At 43.4% G+C, this 19,921-nt stretch overlaps 1 protein-coding gene across 3 annotated transcripts in view; it reads right to left on the reverse strand.

Annotated features, from left to right (window-relative positions):
• Positions 1–17,281, reverse strand: part of fgf12a (fibroblast growth factor 12a) — a 42,870-nt gene extending 25,589 nt beyond the window's left edge. The window contains exons 1-3 of one of the 3 annotated variants that reach the window (XM_049598041.1): positions 8,293–9,545; positions 6,935–6,982; positions 3,313–3,423 (exon numbers count right to left, since the gene is read on the reverse strand). In XM_049598041.1, coding sequence (XP_049453998.1) covers positions 3,313–3,423; positions 6,935–6,982; positions 8,293–8,488 — 355 coding nt within the window. In that variant the 5' untranslated portion in view covers positions 8,489–9,545. Of the gene's footprint in view, positions 1–3,312; positions 3,424–6,934; positions 6,983–8,292; positions 9,546–16,787 lie in introns of those variants that run through there. The other 2 variants (XM_049598043.1, XM_049598042.1) reach the window with 2 other exon arrangements.
• Positions 17,282–19,921: the final 2,640 nt, after the last annotated feature.

The following is a 19,921-nucleotide window of genomic DNA, read 5'->3' on the forward strand; positions in this document are numbered from 1 at the left end:
GTGTGGGGGGCCCAATCCCTGCAAGAAAAGATGTGATGTCTTGGTGAAAAACAATCACTTTTCATGGTACTGTCTTGGCAGAAAAAGCAGTGATGTCTTGGTAAAAATCAACCAACAATCATGTCACTTTAACGGCAGGAAAAGCAGCAATGTCTCGGTAAAAAAAACAACCACAATTTTTGCCTGAAAGTTGCTGAAAAAACAGCAACAGCAATGTTTGTTGGTCTTGAACCATCATCTGCAGCTCACCTAGGTGTTGCACTGTCCACCATCCCCTCCACATCTAGTTGACAAAGTCAGCTCATATACAACATAATAGCACACATGAACTTTTGCTGTGAGAATATTTAAAAAATTTCAGTTCAAATGAATATTGGCAGATGTGTCGTAGTAAAGCTGTTGGACTTTAGACACGATTGTCCCCCTGTCCTCTACCACTGACACTAGCCTGCAGTCCATTGCACTCCATTTTGCAAGGGAGTTAAGTCGGTCACAGGTAGACTTACTCAGTTTGAGTCCGAACACCTGGCTGAGCGTGGCTTGACGAGGCTAACTGCTAGCGCTAGCATCAGAGGCTGTGCTAGCTCTGACCTCAGGGTTTGCTGCTAAATGTTTTACATTGAGGTGATATTTCAGGCTTGAAGTTCTCCGATAGTACAAAAATTCCTTACTGCAGACATTGCAGAGAACAGGGCTCCTATCGACAGTTCAATCTGGGCATTTTTTTAAAAATTGTAAATGTTCCAGTCACGGGCCAGGCAGTGTCATCTCGTCTGCCTCCATCATGTAACGAAGCTACTGCGGCCTTCAATGACACATTGGGTCAAAGGGCACCATGGAACGCGATAAATCGGCATTCATTTTTTAACGTGTTAATTTTTCTGAGATTAATTAATTGAAATTGATGCGTTATTTTGACAACCCTAATATAGATATAGCGTATTTGTGGTTTGCAGAAATTACAATGCCAACATTTTCATCTGGTGACTGGGCTGCTTTAACTCAATTCTGGTGACACTCCTTCTTCATGCCATACATCTTGAAGTACTTGAAATTAGTAACTTGGTCTTCAACTAATAGAAAAAGGTCTCACTTCATCTCATCCATCAACCAGGAGCATCCAAGACAGATGGAGTGTGAACGCCTGATACCGCAGGTGTCTCATAACCAGCAGTATCTTTCTGGAGCTGCAGTGTGTGTGTGGGTAATTACTGCGGGCGATCAACTGATGACAATCAAATTAATAACTGCTCAAATTTGAACATGAGCACTAATTAATTGAACGGTGTTTCACAGCCCTTGCAGTTAGTTAAGCGTGGCTCCGCCAGTCAGCCATGCTTATCACTAAAGCAGTTTTACATACTGCGGTAACAATTTACTGAGTATTTGGGGTCAAACAAGTCTTTTGAGCTGATTTTATTAAAGCAGAATTTCATTTATTTTGGATGCATTTCTCCAGCTAAATCTATTTGCTGTTCAGTTGTGTCCTTGTCTCAGCACTTCTACAGCAATAGAATAAAAAATGGAATTGAAATGCACTCCAGGCTCAGGTCGCACCTAGTATGCAGGCGCCGTCATGCTCCTCAATCCCATCGGTTCCACTGAACCTCCCCCTGAAAATAAATTACAGTATTCCATCTGCCGCGGCTGAAGATGCTGCAGGTCAGAGGGGTGGCATGGTTCAAGGGTGGGGGTGAGGGGTAATCTATTATTCTGATAATCCAGCCGGGCAGTCGATAGTTCCGTGCAAGATCTGAATACCAAATCTCATCGTCTATTTCTGTCTCTCGTCTTTGTCTTTCCTCTTTCTGTCTCCATCTTTCTTCTCAAAACACTTCAGATTCCTCTCGCTGCACCTCCTGCTCGCCTCTGCTCTCTTTCTGTGTCTTCGTTCGGACCATCTCTCAGCTCAAGGCATCTCACATAGAGAATTATTCATTGGGTACAAACGGGGAAGGTGGTATTTTTAGTTTCCTCTGGCTGAATTATTCACCGCATTCCTCCATCCCTGGGCCAGCGGGACTGCTTAACAAGAGGATTACCTAGAGGTGGGGAAACCCTCACATTCCACAAAAAACTCATCAGCCAAAAACCTTTAGAGCACAATGGAGGCTCCAAAAAAAAAACCAGCAATGTGTTTAAGGTGCACAGAGGAAATGCAGGGTGTGTTTTCCTTTTTTTCTTTGTTTGTGCAGTAATCCTTTTTGTCCTGAAGACCCTTTTCCTCATGCTATAAGTACTGAAGATCTATCCCCTCATAAAATATAAAACGACGTGTGACAGCGAGAGACCGTTCTTTTCACCGCATGACTGCTATGGTCCAGCAGCTTTGGCTCAGGCTTCCTTTAAGATTGGCAGGATGTTTTAGAGAAGAAAGGTCATGATTGGTTTCCTGTCTGGCCTCACTCCAGACTGGGAGCGTCGTCATTATCGCTTTGACGACCATTCTCCGCCAACATATATCTCTTCCTTGATCCTTCACTCCCCATAAGAAACTGTTACCAAAGCCTATATGTTTTAATGCAGAAGACTCTCTACTGGTTTGCCCCTTTTCCTGTCCCTGTGAGAGTGGAAGGAGGTGCGATATCTTTAGGGGACTACTCCCTGGAGACTATTTATCTACTGGTAGCCCACTATGGAAAGTCGATCGGTGGTGAAATATTGCAAAGAAGTGGCTCAGGGAGGGATCTGTGTGACTAGACGTGAAGCTGCGGGGCTACAGTTGTGTCAGGCGATGGGGCTTTCAGGGAAGGGATTTCTGCTGTGATAATCACACGCACTTCAGAGAAGAATCAATCAAAACAATGTGGCGCTTACAATCATGCAGTGTACACACTAGAAATGGTTTACTTAGAGAGACCGGGACAGGGATGTTGGAATTAATTTCACTGGGGATAGAAATTTGAGTAGAAGATGCTCCCATAAATACTGTATTGACTTACCTCCAAAGGTATGAGATGACTGGATAGGAATTCATAAACCATTCGAGTAGGTTTTGACACATTTATGTCTACAGTTGTAGCTCATGCATACTGTTGCATAACCAGATTCAGAAAAGAGGGCATTCTGCTTTGAGGAATTTGGTGAATAGTTTCCCTTTTTAAATCGTAGGGTTTTTTTGATTGATAATCCAATTCAACGAGGGCATTCTTAAACTAATTTTGGAATGCTTTAGGCTGGCATCAGTTGTGTAAAAACTAAAAATGATAAAGCACAGCTTATAAAATGTGGTAATATATTATATAAGCAAGTGACTCATTGCCATTAAATGTTTCATGCTGGAAGCTGTAGCTTCCATAGCGCTCCACTCACTGTTGTCGCTGTTCTCGTCCTTGCTGCCGTCGATGGTTCCATCCGGCTGCATCTGCAGGTAGAAGCCCTGCTGGCTGAACAGTCGTGTCACGATGCCTTTCAGCTGCGGCTCTGAAACACGCACACACACACATACACACACACACACACACACAGACAGTGCACAAACCACCGGCCAAGCCACAGCCCCATCCCCACCAAGAATATGTCAGAACAGCATTCTCTTAATTGTGAATGAAAACACACAGAAGAGTTGATAGCTCGGCTTTCAGCTAAGTGTTTGCACACTCACAGCTCTTCATATGAAGCAGTTTTAAACACGTCTTACAAACACGTTTCACAGACATAAAATGCACAGTGTTTAATTAATTAAAGAAGACAAGCTGGCTGTGGAAGATGGAGAGTACCAGCAGAGCAATTACAGACTTTTCACCCTTTAAACTGCCTAAAGCATTTAAAAATATTTACTGGTGTGTTTACATGTCCAATAAATTACGCCTTCAGCAATTTTTGAATTGCATAAATCAAAAGCAAAATTAATTAAATTTTTGCATGAAGTGTGAATCTCTATAAATATATTAATTAAATACTCAACTTTAATTAACACTTTAAAAAGTCTTATTGTTCTCATGGCACAGTCCAGCCTCCAATTGCCTGCTCACAAAAACTTAAACTTAAAAACCACTTCAGCTCTTTATTTAACTCTTACCAGCTGGTGAATATCAATACGACTATGATGGACAGTTTGTAATGAGTCATCTGTTGTACTGCATAATTCCCAAAGCGGTTTTTTGACGGGAAGGCCTTTACAATGAGAACGTCATGACAGAAAATCGATGAGAACATTGTTACTGTCTCATAATGTCTTACTGTATCAGGTAGAGAAAAATGGCTGTTTTTGCACCATTTAGAAAGTCCCTTTAAAATCCCTTTGTAATGTACACTGACATGCTAATGGTTTCTTTATTTGGTATGAAGCAACTGTGCAGTTTTGGGTCGATATCACTGATATTCAATGAAAGAGATCCTGAGGTTTTATCATAGGCAACAGGTTTACCTCGAAGGATTCCAGTGCTTTTTCTTGACCTAAAGTTTCTTAGAGTCTTTTTATTTCATTGCACTAACCCTGAACCGACCTCCAACTTTGAGGCTGTGACATCTGGCAACCGGCCAGGGTGCCGCTCGAAGCGCTCAACACTTCAGGGGAGCAGGTGGAAACGAGGATTAGCTCGGGGCAAAGAAAGACTCTCGGCCTCAGGCTACGCCAGGAAAAAATAGATGTGTAAAAAAAAAAGAAAAGAAAAGTGTTTATCTGAGGGGGAAATGTGCGAGTGGTCTCTGTGGTCTGTCTAATGTCCGGCAGGTCTTTTGGATTTGTGCAAAAGCAGCAGTCAGAGTCAGATGACACCATTGGGTAAACAAGACTTGGCTTATGGCTCCTGACAAGGAAATGCAGGAGAAGTAAAGCTTGTTCCTCAGATAAAAGAAAAGGTAGGGAGTGTGTATATCTAACTAATACGTTTTCTTAGGGATACCGTGAATAATGAAACACTACAGCTGCAAACAGTGTTTGTTTTTGCAATAGCAAAAGAGATTTTGAGACAAGCTCCACTGAAATCAGACATCAACTCAGATGCTGGATATTAATAATCCTTTGTTTATTCTCTGCCTGACAAAAGAAACAAATTAAGCATTTTATCACAATTAAACTGGTGCTCAGTTTCATTTTATGCCACTAAGTACCCATTCAACAATTGAAATGTTTGCTTTGCGGGGCTCACATCGTGTCCTGATAGATGATGTATGTGATTGCAATAAGGGAATATGAGTGTGCCTGACTGTCCTCCAAGGTCATAAGAAGAGTTGGAGGCTGTGCAGTTGAGTGCAGGCCAGTCAGGCACATAAAACCCCAAATGATTTAGCAGAAAGAAACTTTTTGGATATCGGGACAGAGAAACAAAACTCTTAGCCAGACCTGTCTTTAACAGTGACAGCATACACTGAGTCCATGGGCGGATTATGAGACAATAGGTGCCTGGGCCCCACCACCTCTCCTACGTAGAAGCAAGACGCACAGACACTGGGGTGGTTTTGCATCTGTTTGAAGTCATTATACATCTTATTGTGGTTGTTTTTGTCTCTCTTGGATTTGTTTTATTTCTCTTCATAGTCAGTTTATCTCTCCTTGTAGTGTTTTTGCGCCTCTTTGTGGTCATTTTGTGTCTCCTTGTGGTTGTTTTTGTCTCTATTGTGGTTGTTTTGCCCATTTTTGAATTGTTTTACGTCTCTTTGCAGTTTCTTTGCATCTCTTTGTGGTTCTTTTGTGTCTCTTTTTGGTCATTTTGAGTCTCTTCCTGCCCATGCATGTTCTTTTGGCATTTGACATTTTGCAAGTGAAGGCCTGGGGTCCCCCTGACACTTTGAACCCCTGGGCCTGTGCCCAAGAGGCCCATTTAGTAATCCATCCCAAGTCTTTAGTCAAACGCTGATCACAGCAATAATTACCGGTGCATATGCTCCTTTTATATTTCACAGAAGACAGCCCGTAGAAGGACTACGCCGAGTGACCCCTAACTAGAGTGGGTTCACCTCAACTGTACATCATCCTGACCATCAGTCCCCAACTCACCTACCCCTGGGATGGGGCCATCAATTCCTGGGACAGGCCCTTCATCATCCATCACAGGCAGGGTGAGGAGAAAGTGTGCGTGTGAAAGTACATGGGAGGGTACACACCAGTAAATCACATGTGATAACTACGCTTCCATAAATTAAGACCTCAACGTGGGCCCGAGCAATCGCTGACGGCTCATCAGTTCCAATCATTTAGCAGAGAGGGTGTGTGTGTGTGTGTGTGTGTGTGTGTGTGTGTGTGTGTGCATGTTAAAACAGGCTTCAAGCCAAACTCCGGATTTTACCTCGTGTGTTTGTGCAAGAAGAATGTCTTCCAGTGGCAACATACAGCAAATCATCCTGTGTGTGTATGGGCCATTAAAACGTCAATAAATTTACTTCATACCAATACAGAAGGACAAAAACATTTAGGTGTGTCGACAAATGGCGTCATGACCATGAAATGGTGAATGATCACCTGTTCTGATATAGTGTTTGACAAGGAGGAACACAACATATCCATGTACACCAAAATACACTATAAGGACCTCTACTACACTTACACAGCAGTACTTGACACATATTTACAGACACAGAACAAGTAGCGAGGATAATCCGACGTAGACTGACGAGGAGAATGAGGCAAGAACAAAATGAGAGGAGGCAGAGCCAAAGATAGAGGAGAGACAGAGGAGCGACAAACGACTGGCTACAGGAGAGAGCTTTAGCTACCAGGAAAAAAAAAAAGAACAGGTACGAAATTAAGCTTAAGAAATCCAAGAAAGCCACACAGAAGGAGGGATGAAAGAAAAAAGAAGAGATCAGCAAGGGAGAGGGTCGTCGGCTGTCAGACAGGTGTTGAAGCCCCCCGCCCGTCCCTCCCTCTCTGTCCCACCCCTTTCCCCACCCCCACCCCCCTCCCTGGCCGAGGGGGAGTCGACATGGGCGCGAGATGGGGTGGAGACGAGAAGAAAACACAGCACACACGGATGGAGGCTGAGCTACTGACCTAGCCTGCAGCCCTTATGGGACACCTGTGGAGGTTTCGAGGGTGCATCTTACGAAGGGGGGGAATAGAAGGAAAAACAACAGTCTTTTAAACAGGCAGAATTCATGAATTCTCCAGTGTATCGGCTGTTTATATGCAAATATATGGCAAGGCATAAGGTAGATAAGGATGATCAATTAGAGGAAGCACAGCATCTGTCTTGTCCGTGCTTTCTGTCTGTTCATGTATGTGTCAGTTGCAAAGGAGTTACCTACCTGCCCAACAGTGTCTGGAGGCCTGACTGGCTTGTTGTCTGTCTGTCTGCTTGTGTTTCTATTCATTTTGTGGAGGCTTTTTTGGCGCTGGGATTGTTTGTCTGTCTGATGAGGCTGCGCGACGACAGCGTTTTTAATTTCGTCTGGCTGGCTGGCTGGGTGTCTGTCTCTCCATTGTCCTCCCTTTCTGCCTTTAAAAAATGATGTCTGTCTGTCCTCCTGCCTCATTCCTCATCAGTCTGTCTGCAGGACTGTGAGTGGACCTGACTGCCGTTCATCACACACACAGAACTATCTGGATTTGGGGAGGGCTGGCTTGCAGCACTGGCTTGTTATCTGTGCACCGGGACGGAGCCAGGGGAATTAGAAAAAAAAGGGGGGGAAGGCTATACCATGGAGTGTAGTAGGCTCGGAGCCTGTGTCTAATACAGCCAGAGTAGCTCTTAATCACTAAGGCTATACCTCCCTTCACTGCAGTAAAGCTCCCTCGCTGCAATAAACATTTACCATTAAAACATTTAATCTCAAAAGAGCCTTGGTGCACTGCGGTGCAACTTATCTCCCCTCTGTACCCCCAATCTGCAGTAATATTGGATTAGGTCATTTAAAGCAGCCTTTTTGAGTGTATTCAAGTTGTGTGTGTGTGTGTGTGTGTGGAGGGGAGGAGGGGGGTACAAAAATTAAGTGTGCAAAATCGAAGGCTTACATATAGCAGCTGGAACAAAGCCTATTCAAGCTGTAACTGAGATACAGTAGTTCCAGTGTGACTGATTATTCTGATCAGAGCAGGATCACAAGAAATAAAGGGGGTAACGTCACAGCATAGTATGGATCATTTGCTATACATTCAGGCTGCTCTTGCTCGGTATATGGGGGAGGGTTGTGTCGTGCGGTGGATCGACAGACAACAAGAAGACCTAATGGAACAGGTGGATTTTTTCGCACCGCGGAGAAAATCTACCTTCTCCTCCAGCTCAGATTGGAGCCCTTGACTGCAGTATAATGCTCCAAAGAGGGGCGGGGTGGGGGGTGCTGAGAGAAACCGCTTCCATACGCACACATAACACACATCAGTTCAAAGGGGGGGGGATCTACAGCACTGACCTGGTCGCCGCCGAACGGGTCTTTTCTTGCCGCTGCAGAAACGGACTTTGCTGAAGACCCCCAAGAAATGCCTCTCGCAGAGAGAGCGGGGGTCTTTGCTGGGGCTGGGGCGACGTTTCGAAGTCGAGACCCGGTCGCTGTTTGACTCCCTCGCCTGGCGTTTCTGCCGGATCAGGGAGCTGGCGATCGCGGCCATCTCCCCGAACCGAGTCTGAAAACCGAGAGTCTGAGTTCGGCAGAGGTCGGATCTTGGTGCAGCTTCTTGGCGCAATAAAAAAAAGAAAAACGAGAGAGTAGATTCAGAGTGTCCACGAGTGTTTTTTAACCAAATGTCATCCTGATCAGAAAATCCTCCGGGTCCCGGGCATCATTGCGCTTCAGGCAGCATCCTCTGGAGGGGACAGCGGCGCGTGAGTCTAAGTATCTGGCACTCAGGGCTTCAAATCAACACCCGATCTGATAGACAACATGCACCTACGGGCTAGGCCACAGGGGCCGACATGTCAGCCGTAAAGACATGCAACAGTGTTGATAAGTTGATGCAGCTGCGTGTCATTGGAGAGCTTCAGGTATTCCAGGTGAACAGCGCCGCGTCTGACGAGCACGACTTCGTAATCCTCATCTGCACACCAGCCTCTCCTCTGGCTCCCTGACGCCTTTTTTAATAATTCGCATCAACCTAAATCCATGCACGAGATGCTCGTGCGCGGCTGGAGAAATGAACTTTTTCCTCCCCTCTCTCACTAATAATTTACTCCCATGCACATCGATGAATGAGACCGGTCGCTGCCGGTCCGTGCGGCTGTGCGGGAGCCCAGATAACGTAAGCCCAGTCTCCGGTTCTGTCGATGGCACCTCGAAAATGCAGCCGGGGAAAAATGGAATCGGCAGCAGAGGCTACTCTGCAAGGATGCTGCAGAGATGTGAGCCTGCAGGGAGGGATGCTCGTCTGGAAAAGCAACAATTAGTTGAGGCGAACGCACACCAGAGTGCTTTTTGTTGTAGCGCACAAATAATAAAGTAGGCAGAGCGTTATTTCCCGTGCGTCCTGGATGGATGCTGTCGGTGTGTTACATCGCCGACAGGGAGAGTGGACGGTCTCGGTCCACAGCCTCCTCCTCCTCCTCCTCCTCCTCCTCTCTCCCTCTCTCCCTCTCTGTCTCTCCTCAACTCTTTTAACGCAATCATACGTGATTGAGGTTCGTATTAGGAATTCTCGGAGGGGTGTACAGGGGAAAAGATGGATGATCTCCGGGAGGAAAAGATCTGAATATAAAACATACAAACAAGGGAAAGGGGTAAGAGCTGGGTGGGTGTTTATGCAGGGGGAAAGTGGGTGCGCGCGCGCGTCGTTTCATAGTCATTTGGGATAATGTGCACATCTAAAAAGGGGGCGGGTGACATCACAAATGTCTCGTTGAATTACAAATAAAAGTCCGGAGGTGCATGCCAGATTTAAAATGGGGCACATCAGGTCAGCAGAGGAGGCCGCATTAAAGAGTTCTTCTGGTGGCAGAGATATCTTAATCAGCTTTGGCTGATACTACATTCTTATTCTCATAACTTAAGCGACATAAGCACACTTTTTATTTTCTAAAACCCCACGCATGCCATAAAGAGCATATTCAGTGTGGCTACAGGGATTACCTGCAACAGGTTCCAGCACAGAATATGAACCCAAAACAGAAATGGCACACTGGAGACCCAGATGGTGACACAACACATGGATGAATATGATTTAGGCCAGGGGTGTCAAACACACGGTCCGCCAAAGGGTCAAAATGCAGCCCACAAGATGACCAGACTGAAAGGTGCCAGGTCTCAGGAGCAAGTCAAACAATGCATTGCCTACTTCATGTAAGAACTGTGACTATGTTTAAAGATATGGAACATTGTGCAAAATATTGTCAATCAGCAGCTTCAGATCAAAAGAATCTGTATCAGGAATTAGACTGACTGAATTTGGAAAACCTGAGACATACTGCTTAAAATGCACTTATTTTCCTTGAGATATCTCAGGCTGTTCATCTGTTTTGCAAAAGGTTAAACATCTACAGAATTTCTGTAATTCTTAACACTAAAAAAGGGGAAAATATTGGAGCTGATGACTGGTTATTGTGTGATGGTTTTATTGGTCCGGCCCATTTGAGATAAAATATGTGGCCCATGAACTAAAATGAGTTTGACACCCCTGATTTAAGGCTTATGGAAATGCCATTGATAAAACACGACATATAACAACATCATCAACGGCACAAAACTCTGCATAAACCATAAAAAGCACTGAAACACAGCTTATAAATTTGCCTTTGAGCCAGGAGAGAAGTGCAGACATGAATATGTGAGAGCATACTGTATTCTGCATGTGTTTCTATCACAACCAACTGATTATTTTTACTGCCGCTGTTATCAGCACAAATACTTAATGGATCTGTTTTCATTGGAATTCACGGAATGGCTATAACTAAGCTGTAAAATCAATGCAGAGTCCCTCAAAAATGTCCTGCAAACGTGTCTGTGTGCATGTGAGCAAGCCTCTGGTTTCATGCCTATTATTGCATGGACTGGGGCACACACACACACACACACACACACACACACACAGATGCCACACTCACACACTGTGGGAGGACGAACACGTGAGGCTTCAGCAGCATAGCAAACCTCTCTCTTCCCCCTGATGAAACAGCATGAAACATTTAGAGGCTTTTTCTAGGACTCGGTTTGACATTCTCTCTCCAAACCGAACCCTCGGAGAGACGGAGAGAAAGAGAGAGAGAGAGACGATTTTCTTTTGACTACCACTGTCTGTGCCCCCCTTACGTAAGATTCGGATATAATGGATGAAAGTGTTGAATGTGAAGCGCTGGTACCTTTTGTGTGTTTCACGTGTGTGTGTCTCTTTGTATGTGAGAGAGAGAGAGTGAGATGGAGGGCAGCTACAGTCTTTTCCAAGAGAAAGGCAGACAGGGAGAATAGAGACAGCAACCGAAAAGTTTCCAAGCATCTAAATCAAAACCTGTAATCCAGCTTTGTATTCTTATTGAGTTGCCAGCGTGTGGTAGAAACGAATATGACTGCAGCATAAAGAAATATCAATAGCAACTCCAATACATCATTCATCACTCTAACGGATATGCAGGAGTGTGATATACATTTCCCGGATTGGCCGTTTGTAGTATACGGAGTGAGCCCTCTCAGAAATGGGAGGGACTTTGTGGTGAGGAGCGCTGTGGAGACACAGGACATATATCTTTGTCAGGAAAAGATAAAGTATTCCCTAATGAGGATCTGCTAGGCTTCCTCCCTCTACCAGAGACAATTGATGTTCACTTCATTGCAGCTGAGATACGTCCGCGAGCAATAAAACACTGTCACTATGAAATGCACTGCAGACCGTATATTTTGCGATCAATTTGAATTGTCAATCAAAATGATGTGACTCTGTAAAGGTTTGCTAGTTCATTTACAGAAATGGTGTGATGTCATCGTCCTCAGACCCACCTATGTCATTTGTCTTTATTAGGGCTGCAACAAATGAATATTTTCACTGCTGATAACTGTCTCGATTAGATGTTTGGCTCATAAAATGTTAGAAAATAGTGACAAATGTTGATCATTTTTTTATCCAAAGCTCAAGATGATGTCCTGAAATGTCTTGTTTAGTCCACAACCCAAAAATAATAAGTCTACTGTCTCAGAGGAGTAAAGAAACCAGGAAATATTTGCATTTAAGACACTGAAAGCTGAGAAAAAAGTGTTCTAGTTCTCCTCCATGTTGCGTTCACTGCACCCCGCAGTATAGGAACTAAACATATGTGAAAACTGAAAGACATGAACCAAAGTCCCAGCGTCCCTGTGGCCCTCTCAGGTGCCACCACCACCACCACCACCACCACAGGAGTGCCATGTTGTTCAGAGTCATTCCCTTATACTTGCTGCCCCCTTGTGGAAAAATAATGAACCACAGGTGATCAAAGAGAGAGAGACCCGCGGATGTTTCCACTCTCCCAAGTTCATCACTTCAGTGTGTCCTTGAGATACCGCACAGATTTGTTGACTCACAATAGCTGGAGCTAGTTTTCATTGAGTAATGTCTGCTAAACTGTCTCTCCAAGTCTCCAGGAGGCAAAGAGGAGGCATGTGTGAGAGTAAGTGTGACACTGTGCCTCGCAATGCTCATGACCACAGTTACACTTACCAGCATGGATGGATTACTGAACGGGCCTACAGCACTGGGCACAGGCCCAGGGGCCCAAAGTGTCAGAGGATGCACCCCCCCCCCCCGGCCTTCACGTGCAAAATGTCACTCAAGTTAACACATACCGACCAGGAAGAAGCTCAAAATGACCATAAAGAGACACAAAATTAGCACAGACACACAAAACCACAACAAAAAAGAGGCAAGGAGGTCTTGTAGCGGCCTTGTAGTGGATGTTTCAGTGTACCAAAGTTACTAGGCCACTTAGTTTATGAGGTGTCTCAGTTTTGACTCATGTTTCTGTTCCCTCTCTGGAGATCCACAGTATTCACATGATGGAGGGAAAAAGTTCAACGAGGTTTATTGACAATAATAGCGACTCAATGTCCTGTTTTTATATAATCTCACATATTACCCGTTATTATTCTTAAACACTGTATAACATGGTCAACAACTTATAAGGATCCAAACCAATACAAACACATGATGTTAACCACCATCTCCTTTTGGCATGTGAACTAAACTGCCTTATGACACCATACCTAGCGCAAATAACTTGTGCCTGCATTCTGACACATAAATACAGTAAATATAAACCTAACTTTAGTATAGTCCACTACCATACACTATTCAAAATATACAGAAACTGTTGCGTAAACTTAAATATCGTCAGAACCTATATGATGAGTCATATCAACAAGGAAATTCTTACTGAATATTAATATGTGCTTAAGCTGCTCTTACAGGCCAACTGTCTCATAATCTGCCCATGACCACCAACACAAGTCAGAGCTAACTGTTAGGTTATAGTTAGTGTGATACATTTGTACTATAACTACATAATGCCCAAGTTGTATGGATGGCAGTGTGACTCTTATTTATGTTAAATTTAGTACAACAAAATGTGAGGCAAAAGTAAAATCCCTGCATTGCAAACAAGAACATTTTTCAACATTTACATCACAATAGGAACTATTTCAGCAACAAAGACAATTGTTCTCATTCATTAAAGCAAAAAGCTACAAAACCACAGCAACACACACACACACACACACACACACACACACACACACACACACACACAGATGACAACCAGCTGCTAATTAAAAAAGACAAATTAGGTTAGTCACTGAAACAAACTGTGTTTGACAAGAATGCAAAAATGTATGATTCCCCTAAAAAATGCTGCACATTAGTCTGCATGCAATGATTGCCTCATTTCACAAATCAGTCACTCTATAGAGGAAAAAAGCCGTTCCCCAAGTAACTTAAAGGAACAGTGTGTAAGATTTAGAGAGATTTAGTGGCGTCTAGTGGTGAGGAGTGCAGACTGCAACCAGCTGAAACTTCTCACGGTCAAAGTTTCGACAGTTTTCGTTGTTCAGGAGGTTTTTACCAAAGCCAGGTTATCCACAGAGGTCTCCTCCTCTCCAAAACAAATGGACACTGTGATTTAAACTGGTAAAAACACTGAATAAAGCAGTGTCATGTTAGAAATCAGTGTTTCTCTGATGTTGTTTGGCATGTCAGAGATGGCTGTGAGCCTAGCACCTGCTAATCAGTGCTCAGCTCTTTTCTCTGATAACTAAACATCCAGATGTTCAGGAGGTTTTTACCAGGAGCCGAATTATTAGCAGGGGTCTCTTCCCCTCCAAAAGAAACAAACACAGTGATTTAATCCTCTAAAAACACTGAATAAAGCAGTGTCATGTTAGAAATCAGTGTTTCTCTGATGCTGTTTGGCATGTGAGAGATGGCTGTGAGTCTAGCGCCTGCTAATCAGATAACTTAGGAGGTTTTAACCAGGAGCTGAATTATCAGCAGAGGTCTCCTCCTCTCCAAAACAAACACTGTGATTTAAACTGGTAAAAGCGCTGAATAAAACAGTTTCACATTAAAATAATCAGTGTTTTTTTCTGACGCTGTTTGGCATGTCAGAGATGGCCATGCATGAGCCTAGCGCCTGCTAATCAGTGCTCAACTTTTTACTCTGATAACTTAGGATGCAGACGTTCAGGACATTTGAACGAGAGCCATAATTTCAGCACAGGTCTTTTCTTCGATTTAAACGGATAAAAACACTGAATGAAGCAGTTTCGCAAAAAAAAAAATCAGTATTTTGTCTTGTCATGGAGGGGCTGCTAACATTGCTGGTTGACGCAAAAACACAAATGGCCCTATCTAGAGTCAGCATTTGGTTTGTCCATTCTGGGCTACTGTAGAAACATGGTGGAGCAACATGGCAATCTCCATGGACGAGGACCTGCTCACTATGTAGATATAAACGGCTGATTCTAAGGTAACAAAAACACAGTGATTCTAATTTTCAGGTGATTAAACACTACAGAAAACATACTTACAACACTCCATTTCTGCCAGTATATCCCTCCACATCCTACACACTGGACCTTAAATGAAACCTGATGTTATAGTGCTTAAACAGTCTCATTGAAACTGATGAAAAGACAAGAAATAAGCATTACCACTCATGAGGTTTTGTTTCTGGTTGTTTCTCCATTATGCCACCCACCACACAAGCCTCCTGCGATCCAGAAACACCCCGACTCCTGTATTTAACTCTGACACAATAAAAGCCAGGTGCAGGCTTGACACTACAAAGGAAAGCAGGTGCAAACATTTAAGCCTACTCAGACACACCTTTCACCGAAAATCCCTGAGAGGTGATTTTGGCACGGCGCCTGAATCTGGAGAGCAAACACTTTCTGCTCTTTACATGATCTTGTAGTGAGTGATGCAGTCAGATTAGCAGCCGAGGTGAAGTGAAGTGTGTTACCCCTCTTTGTCTGATGAGCCATTTGCACAGTGAGTCAGTGGCGTGTTACTGCGGATATATAATTGATGGTAAAGTTAAGATTTGAGTTAATATTGGCTGATTAATCACCAACGAGTAGGGTAGTGTATGTTTGAAATTTAAAAAGCACACTGTCATCATTTTGTAGCTCTGTTCTGAAATGGCATGTTACAGTTTTGGATGACCAGTCAAACTCGTCTTTAGGACTTCTTGCAAAAGAAGTCAAAAACAGAGAATCCAGATTAAACTTGCACGGCACGTTAAAAAAAATGACACAAACTTCCAAACAAAATCTTCACCCGACACACCTTCATACCAAACAAGCTTTAACTTTGCACCCATTTGTGTCAACACCTATGAGCTGACTCAGAAAGTTTTTGATTGAGGTCACAAGGTTCACCTACCAGTGAGCTGAGATGCAGGATAAGGACTGGTGGCGCTTTATATCCGAGCCCTACAGATCCCAGTGTGCGCGCTGCTTTTGGTCCAACTTCCTCAGAGGAATCAACTGTGCTTAATGGAGTTTCTAATTGTCTGCCCTGAATTTGAAGCTGAAACTACCGGAGAGCCGACGTACTGCATGAGACGGGAGAGAAGGTGTTGCATTTGTCTCCCAGTTAAACAGCGTTTTGGAAAAATACTCATAAAGGATGTTTTTTTAATGACTTTGGAGGTGTAGTTGCGTTACGAGCGAACAGCAGCAGCAGCAATGCAGTGAATTGACTAGAGGACATGGCAGGCATCTTAGGCTTATTGCCAAAGACTGTTGAGTGGTGGTGAATGTGCACATGCACGTGTGTGTCATTGAGACTCATTAAGTGTGGTGTGTTTAATAGTGGACAGAGTAAGTCACTTTCAAAAGTAGTGATTGCCAGGTGAGGGTGAATGCAGGTGCTCTGTGCCTGGTTTTTAATATGTATTAACGTAGTTAAAGCTCAAGATTGGAGTTAAAGTCAGCTGTGGGGTCCTTGTTTGATATAAATCTGTGTGAGGACATGAAAAGTTTGGGAGCCCCTCTCCTGGAGCACTTCCAGTATGGCGCTATCCGCGGTGCTGAACTGCTCTGCTTTTTTGGGGCCCTGAAACAAAGCTGCCTCTCCAGGCCCCTGAAGTTTAATGACTTGATCCCTGCATTGTCCATTTTTGGCTCGCTTCAGATGCAGCACTGGAACACGCTCGTCTGCAAAATATAGCTCGGTCTGGTAAAGTATCTGGAGTGCGGCTGGGCTGCAAACCTGCACACAGAACTCGGGACAGATGCGAGGAGCACAAGGAGAGGCTCTCTCCACTGCAGACTCGGAAGATGTTACTCACACACTCGAGTGGCCAATGAAACCACTCACCCCCCCTCTCTCTTGTCCTCCTCCTCCTCCTCCTCCTCCCTCTCTCTCTCTATATCTCCCCCCTTTTTCCTTTTTTTCATCACTCAAGAGAGAAAGCATGCAAAGCCAAGGTAGCTGTAATGCTATGTTTGTCTCTCACCGTTGGTGATAGTGGTCGACTTCGATCGTTGTCCACAGAAACACTGCAGCATATGCGCTCCTTTCTGAAGGAATGGCCTCAGAATCCTCATTGATTTGGGTTGATGGGAGCCTTCCTCAATCCAAACAATCGGACAACGCTATCACAACACAGCAGGGTCAGGCAGCATAGCGTAGCCAGCCAGCCTCTCTCTATAGGCTCACAGCAGCCCTCAAAACGCCGGAAGGGCACAGTCTGCAGGACAAATTACGCTAAAACGAGGCATCTTGAGTGATTCCCCCCTCTTTCTCTTTCTCTCTCCCTCCCTCCTTCTCTCCTCCTCTAGCCCTGTCTCTCTCTGTCTATCCTCTTCTCGTCCACCGACGGTCATTCGCGTTCACGGCACACTCCTCTTCCGCCACGGCAGGCAACGCAAGGACGTTACAATGTGCTCTTAATTGTACATCCCCCCCACCTCCTCCTGTCTCCGCGTCTTTACCAGCAGCGGACGTAATAGCAGGAAAGGAGAGAGGAAGAGAGAGGGAGAGATTGTAGGAGAGGGAGGGAGAGAGGAGGGAGAGCATGCACGCCAAAGTTAAACTGCAGGGGTAAAGTGGCAGGCCGGCCACGAGTGAGGTAATGCGGAGCTGACAGTTAAGGCGACGATCTGACGCTGGCTGCACAGATGTTGTTACCCGGGAGCCAATAGTTTTTCTTTTTTTCCCCAGATCCTTTGGGAACAAACGGGCAACGCAGAGCCTACGTCAGCTGCAGCCCACCGCTTTAAAGACAAAGGTGTTTTCTGTACAAGCAGAAAGTTTAAGGCTCAGTCACTGCGTTATGACAGCCCAGGTGTCAGCAGTGGTCACCTCTGTGTTTGACCAGCCCACCCAGCTGTGCCTCCACCATAAGGGTGAAAAGATTACAGCGTGCACTGCCTTACATATAGTCATGTGATATCATGATAAATGCAGGTGCCAGTGACATGAGGCAAAGTAGCACTTGTTGAAGTAAAAGGAGCAAAACCACACTGTAGAAATCAGTGGTTGCATGTAACTAAGTGCATTTACTCAAGTACTTAAGCACAGTTTTAAGATACTTGTGCTACCTTATCCTCCTGAGACCCTGTGTCCTCATATGTGGACATCACATTTTGGGTTTACCTTACCTTAAACTTCATTCTACCTAACTTAGACCTGTTGTCCTCGTTCATGGACGTGTATTTGTGCCATCTAGTTTCCCCAGATCCTTTGGGAACAAACGGGCAATGCAGAGCCTACGTCAGCTGCAGCCCACCGCTTTAAAGACAAAGGTGTCTTCTCTACTATCAAAAAGTTTAAGGCTCAGTCACTGCGTTACGACAGCCCAGGTGTCAGGAGTGGTCACCTCAGTGTGCGACCAGTGCAGCAGCTGTGTCTCCACCACAAGGGCGAAAGGTAAAGAAAGTATAAGTTAACTTTCTCTCGAATAGACTTCATTCAACTTAACTTAGACCTGCTGTCCTTGTTTGTGGACACTTTTTTGTGCCATCTAGTGGTAGTAAGAGCACAATACACTGATGCATGTAAAAACAAGATGGCAGCCATCTCTGCCAAGTCAGTCTGCAGCTGATCCCGACACAAAAGTGGACAAAACTTGATGAAATATTATGGTTGAAACTTGTTTATGTATGATTAATAATATTTGTAGTTTGATATGGCAACAAATCTGACCAATTTTAGCAACAGAAACAAGCTAAGACACTGTTAATTAGGAAGTACTGATCTGAAGACATTAGGACTTTACTATTGTCTCATTTGAGGACATTGGAACTGAACTATTGTTGACAGTGTTTAGTGTTTTATACTTATTGGGTCCTACTGATCTCAAATAGCTAGGAGACATTAAAAATGCATAATAAACAAAAGTTCAGGTCGCAGGAGGATATACTCTATTCTACATCCCAGTAACTATTGTAGCATACTTCTTACTTCATTCCTTTTATGTGACTTTAGTTACTTTGCAGATTCTGATTTATATATTTATTTAGCGGGATTTAGCCGTGGGATTTAACAAGTTTATTCTTCCTCCCATTCCTTTTTGTATGTGTAAATCACAGTAACTATACACTGACAATTGCTTTTCATTATGCTTTTCTTTATTTGTAAATACTGCTTTCTGTCTGTCTGTCTGTCTGCTTGTTTGTACGTTCATGTCTTTTTTTATAGGTTCGAAATAAATATCAAATATATATGAAATAGAATCAACTAATAAATTATGATATTATTATAGATTAAAATACCCAGCTGTATACAAAGTAATGAAAATGGGTTCCACCTTTCCAGCTGCAACATTACAGTGATGAAGACATTAATGCATCACAAATTATAATCCCATAATATAGTATATATGATACTAATATGTCAGCACTTTTGTACTTTTACTTAAGTAACTTTTTGAATGCAGGGCTTTAACTTGTAATGGAGTATTTCTACACTTTGGTAGTAGTACTTTTTCTTAAGTAAAAGATCTGAGTACTTCTTCCACCAGTGGCAGAAATACCACAAGTAAAAGTCCTGCATTGTGGTTACTTTAGTAAAGTGAGTATTTTATTACATGTAGACTTTTTCTTATATATATGTAAAAAATAATAAACTCAGTGTCAAAACAATCCCCCTGTCAGTGCTGCTATAAATTATAGATCAGCTTTAGATCATCTTAACTATTTTATGTATTGTTGCATTGTTTAATCTGCAACAATACATCATGATTTATAACTTTTTTTTTTGTTTAAAATCTTAATTTGTAAAGTAATTAAATCTGTCTTAATAAATATGGTGGAGGGAACAGTTTCTACTGCATTGTGGTGGGATAGAAGTATAAAGTATAAATAAAATAGAAGCACAACTTGTACTTCACTTGATAAAGCACAAGCACCTCAAAGTTGTACTTGATTACATCCACTGGTTATTGTACCTGCTACATAATGACACATATGGGCATTTCTTCTCATAATAAAAGTTAAAAAAAAAAAAGGCTTCATAATTAAAAAAGAAGAAGAAAAAAATTGGAGTAGAACTACAGAGTAGAATTAAAACAAAAATAACAGGCTTCATTTCACCATGGACGACATTTTATCTTTGATCTCACTGCATTTGCTGCTCGTACAAAACTGT

This window comes from Epinephelus fuscoguttatus, linkage group LG15, assembly GCF_011397635.1.
Source record: "Epinephelus fuscoguttatus linkage group LG15, E.fuscoguttatus.final_Chr_v1".
Lineage (NCBI taxonomy): Eukaryota > Metazoa > Chordata > Actinopteri > Perciformes > Serranidae > Epinephelus > Epinephelus fuscoguttatus.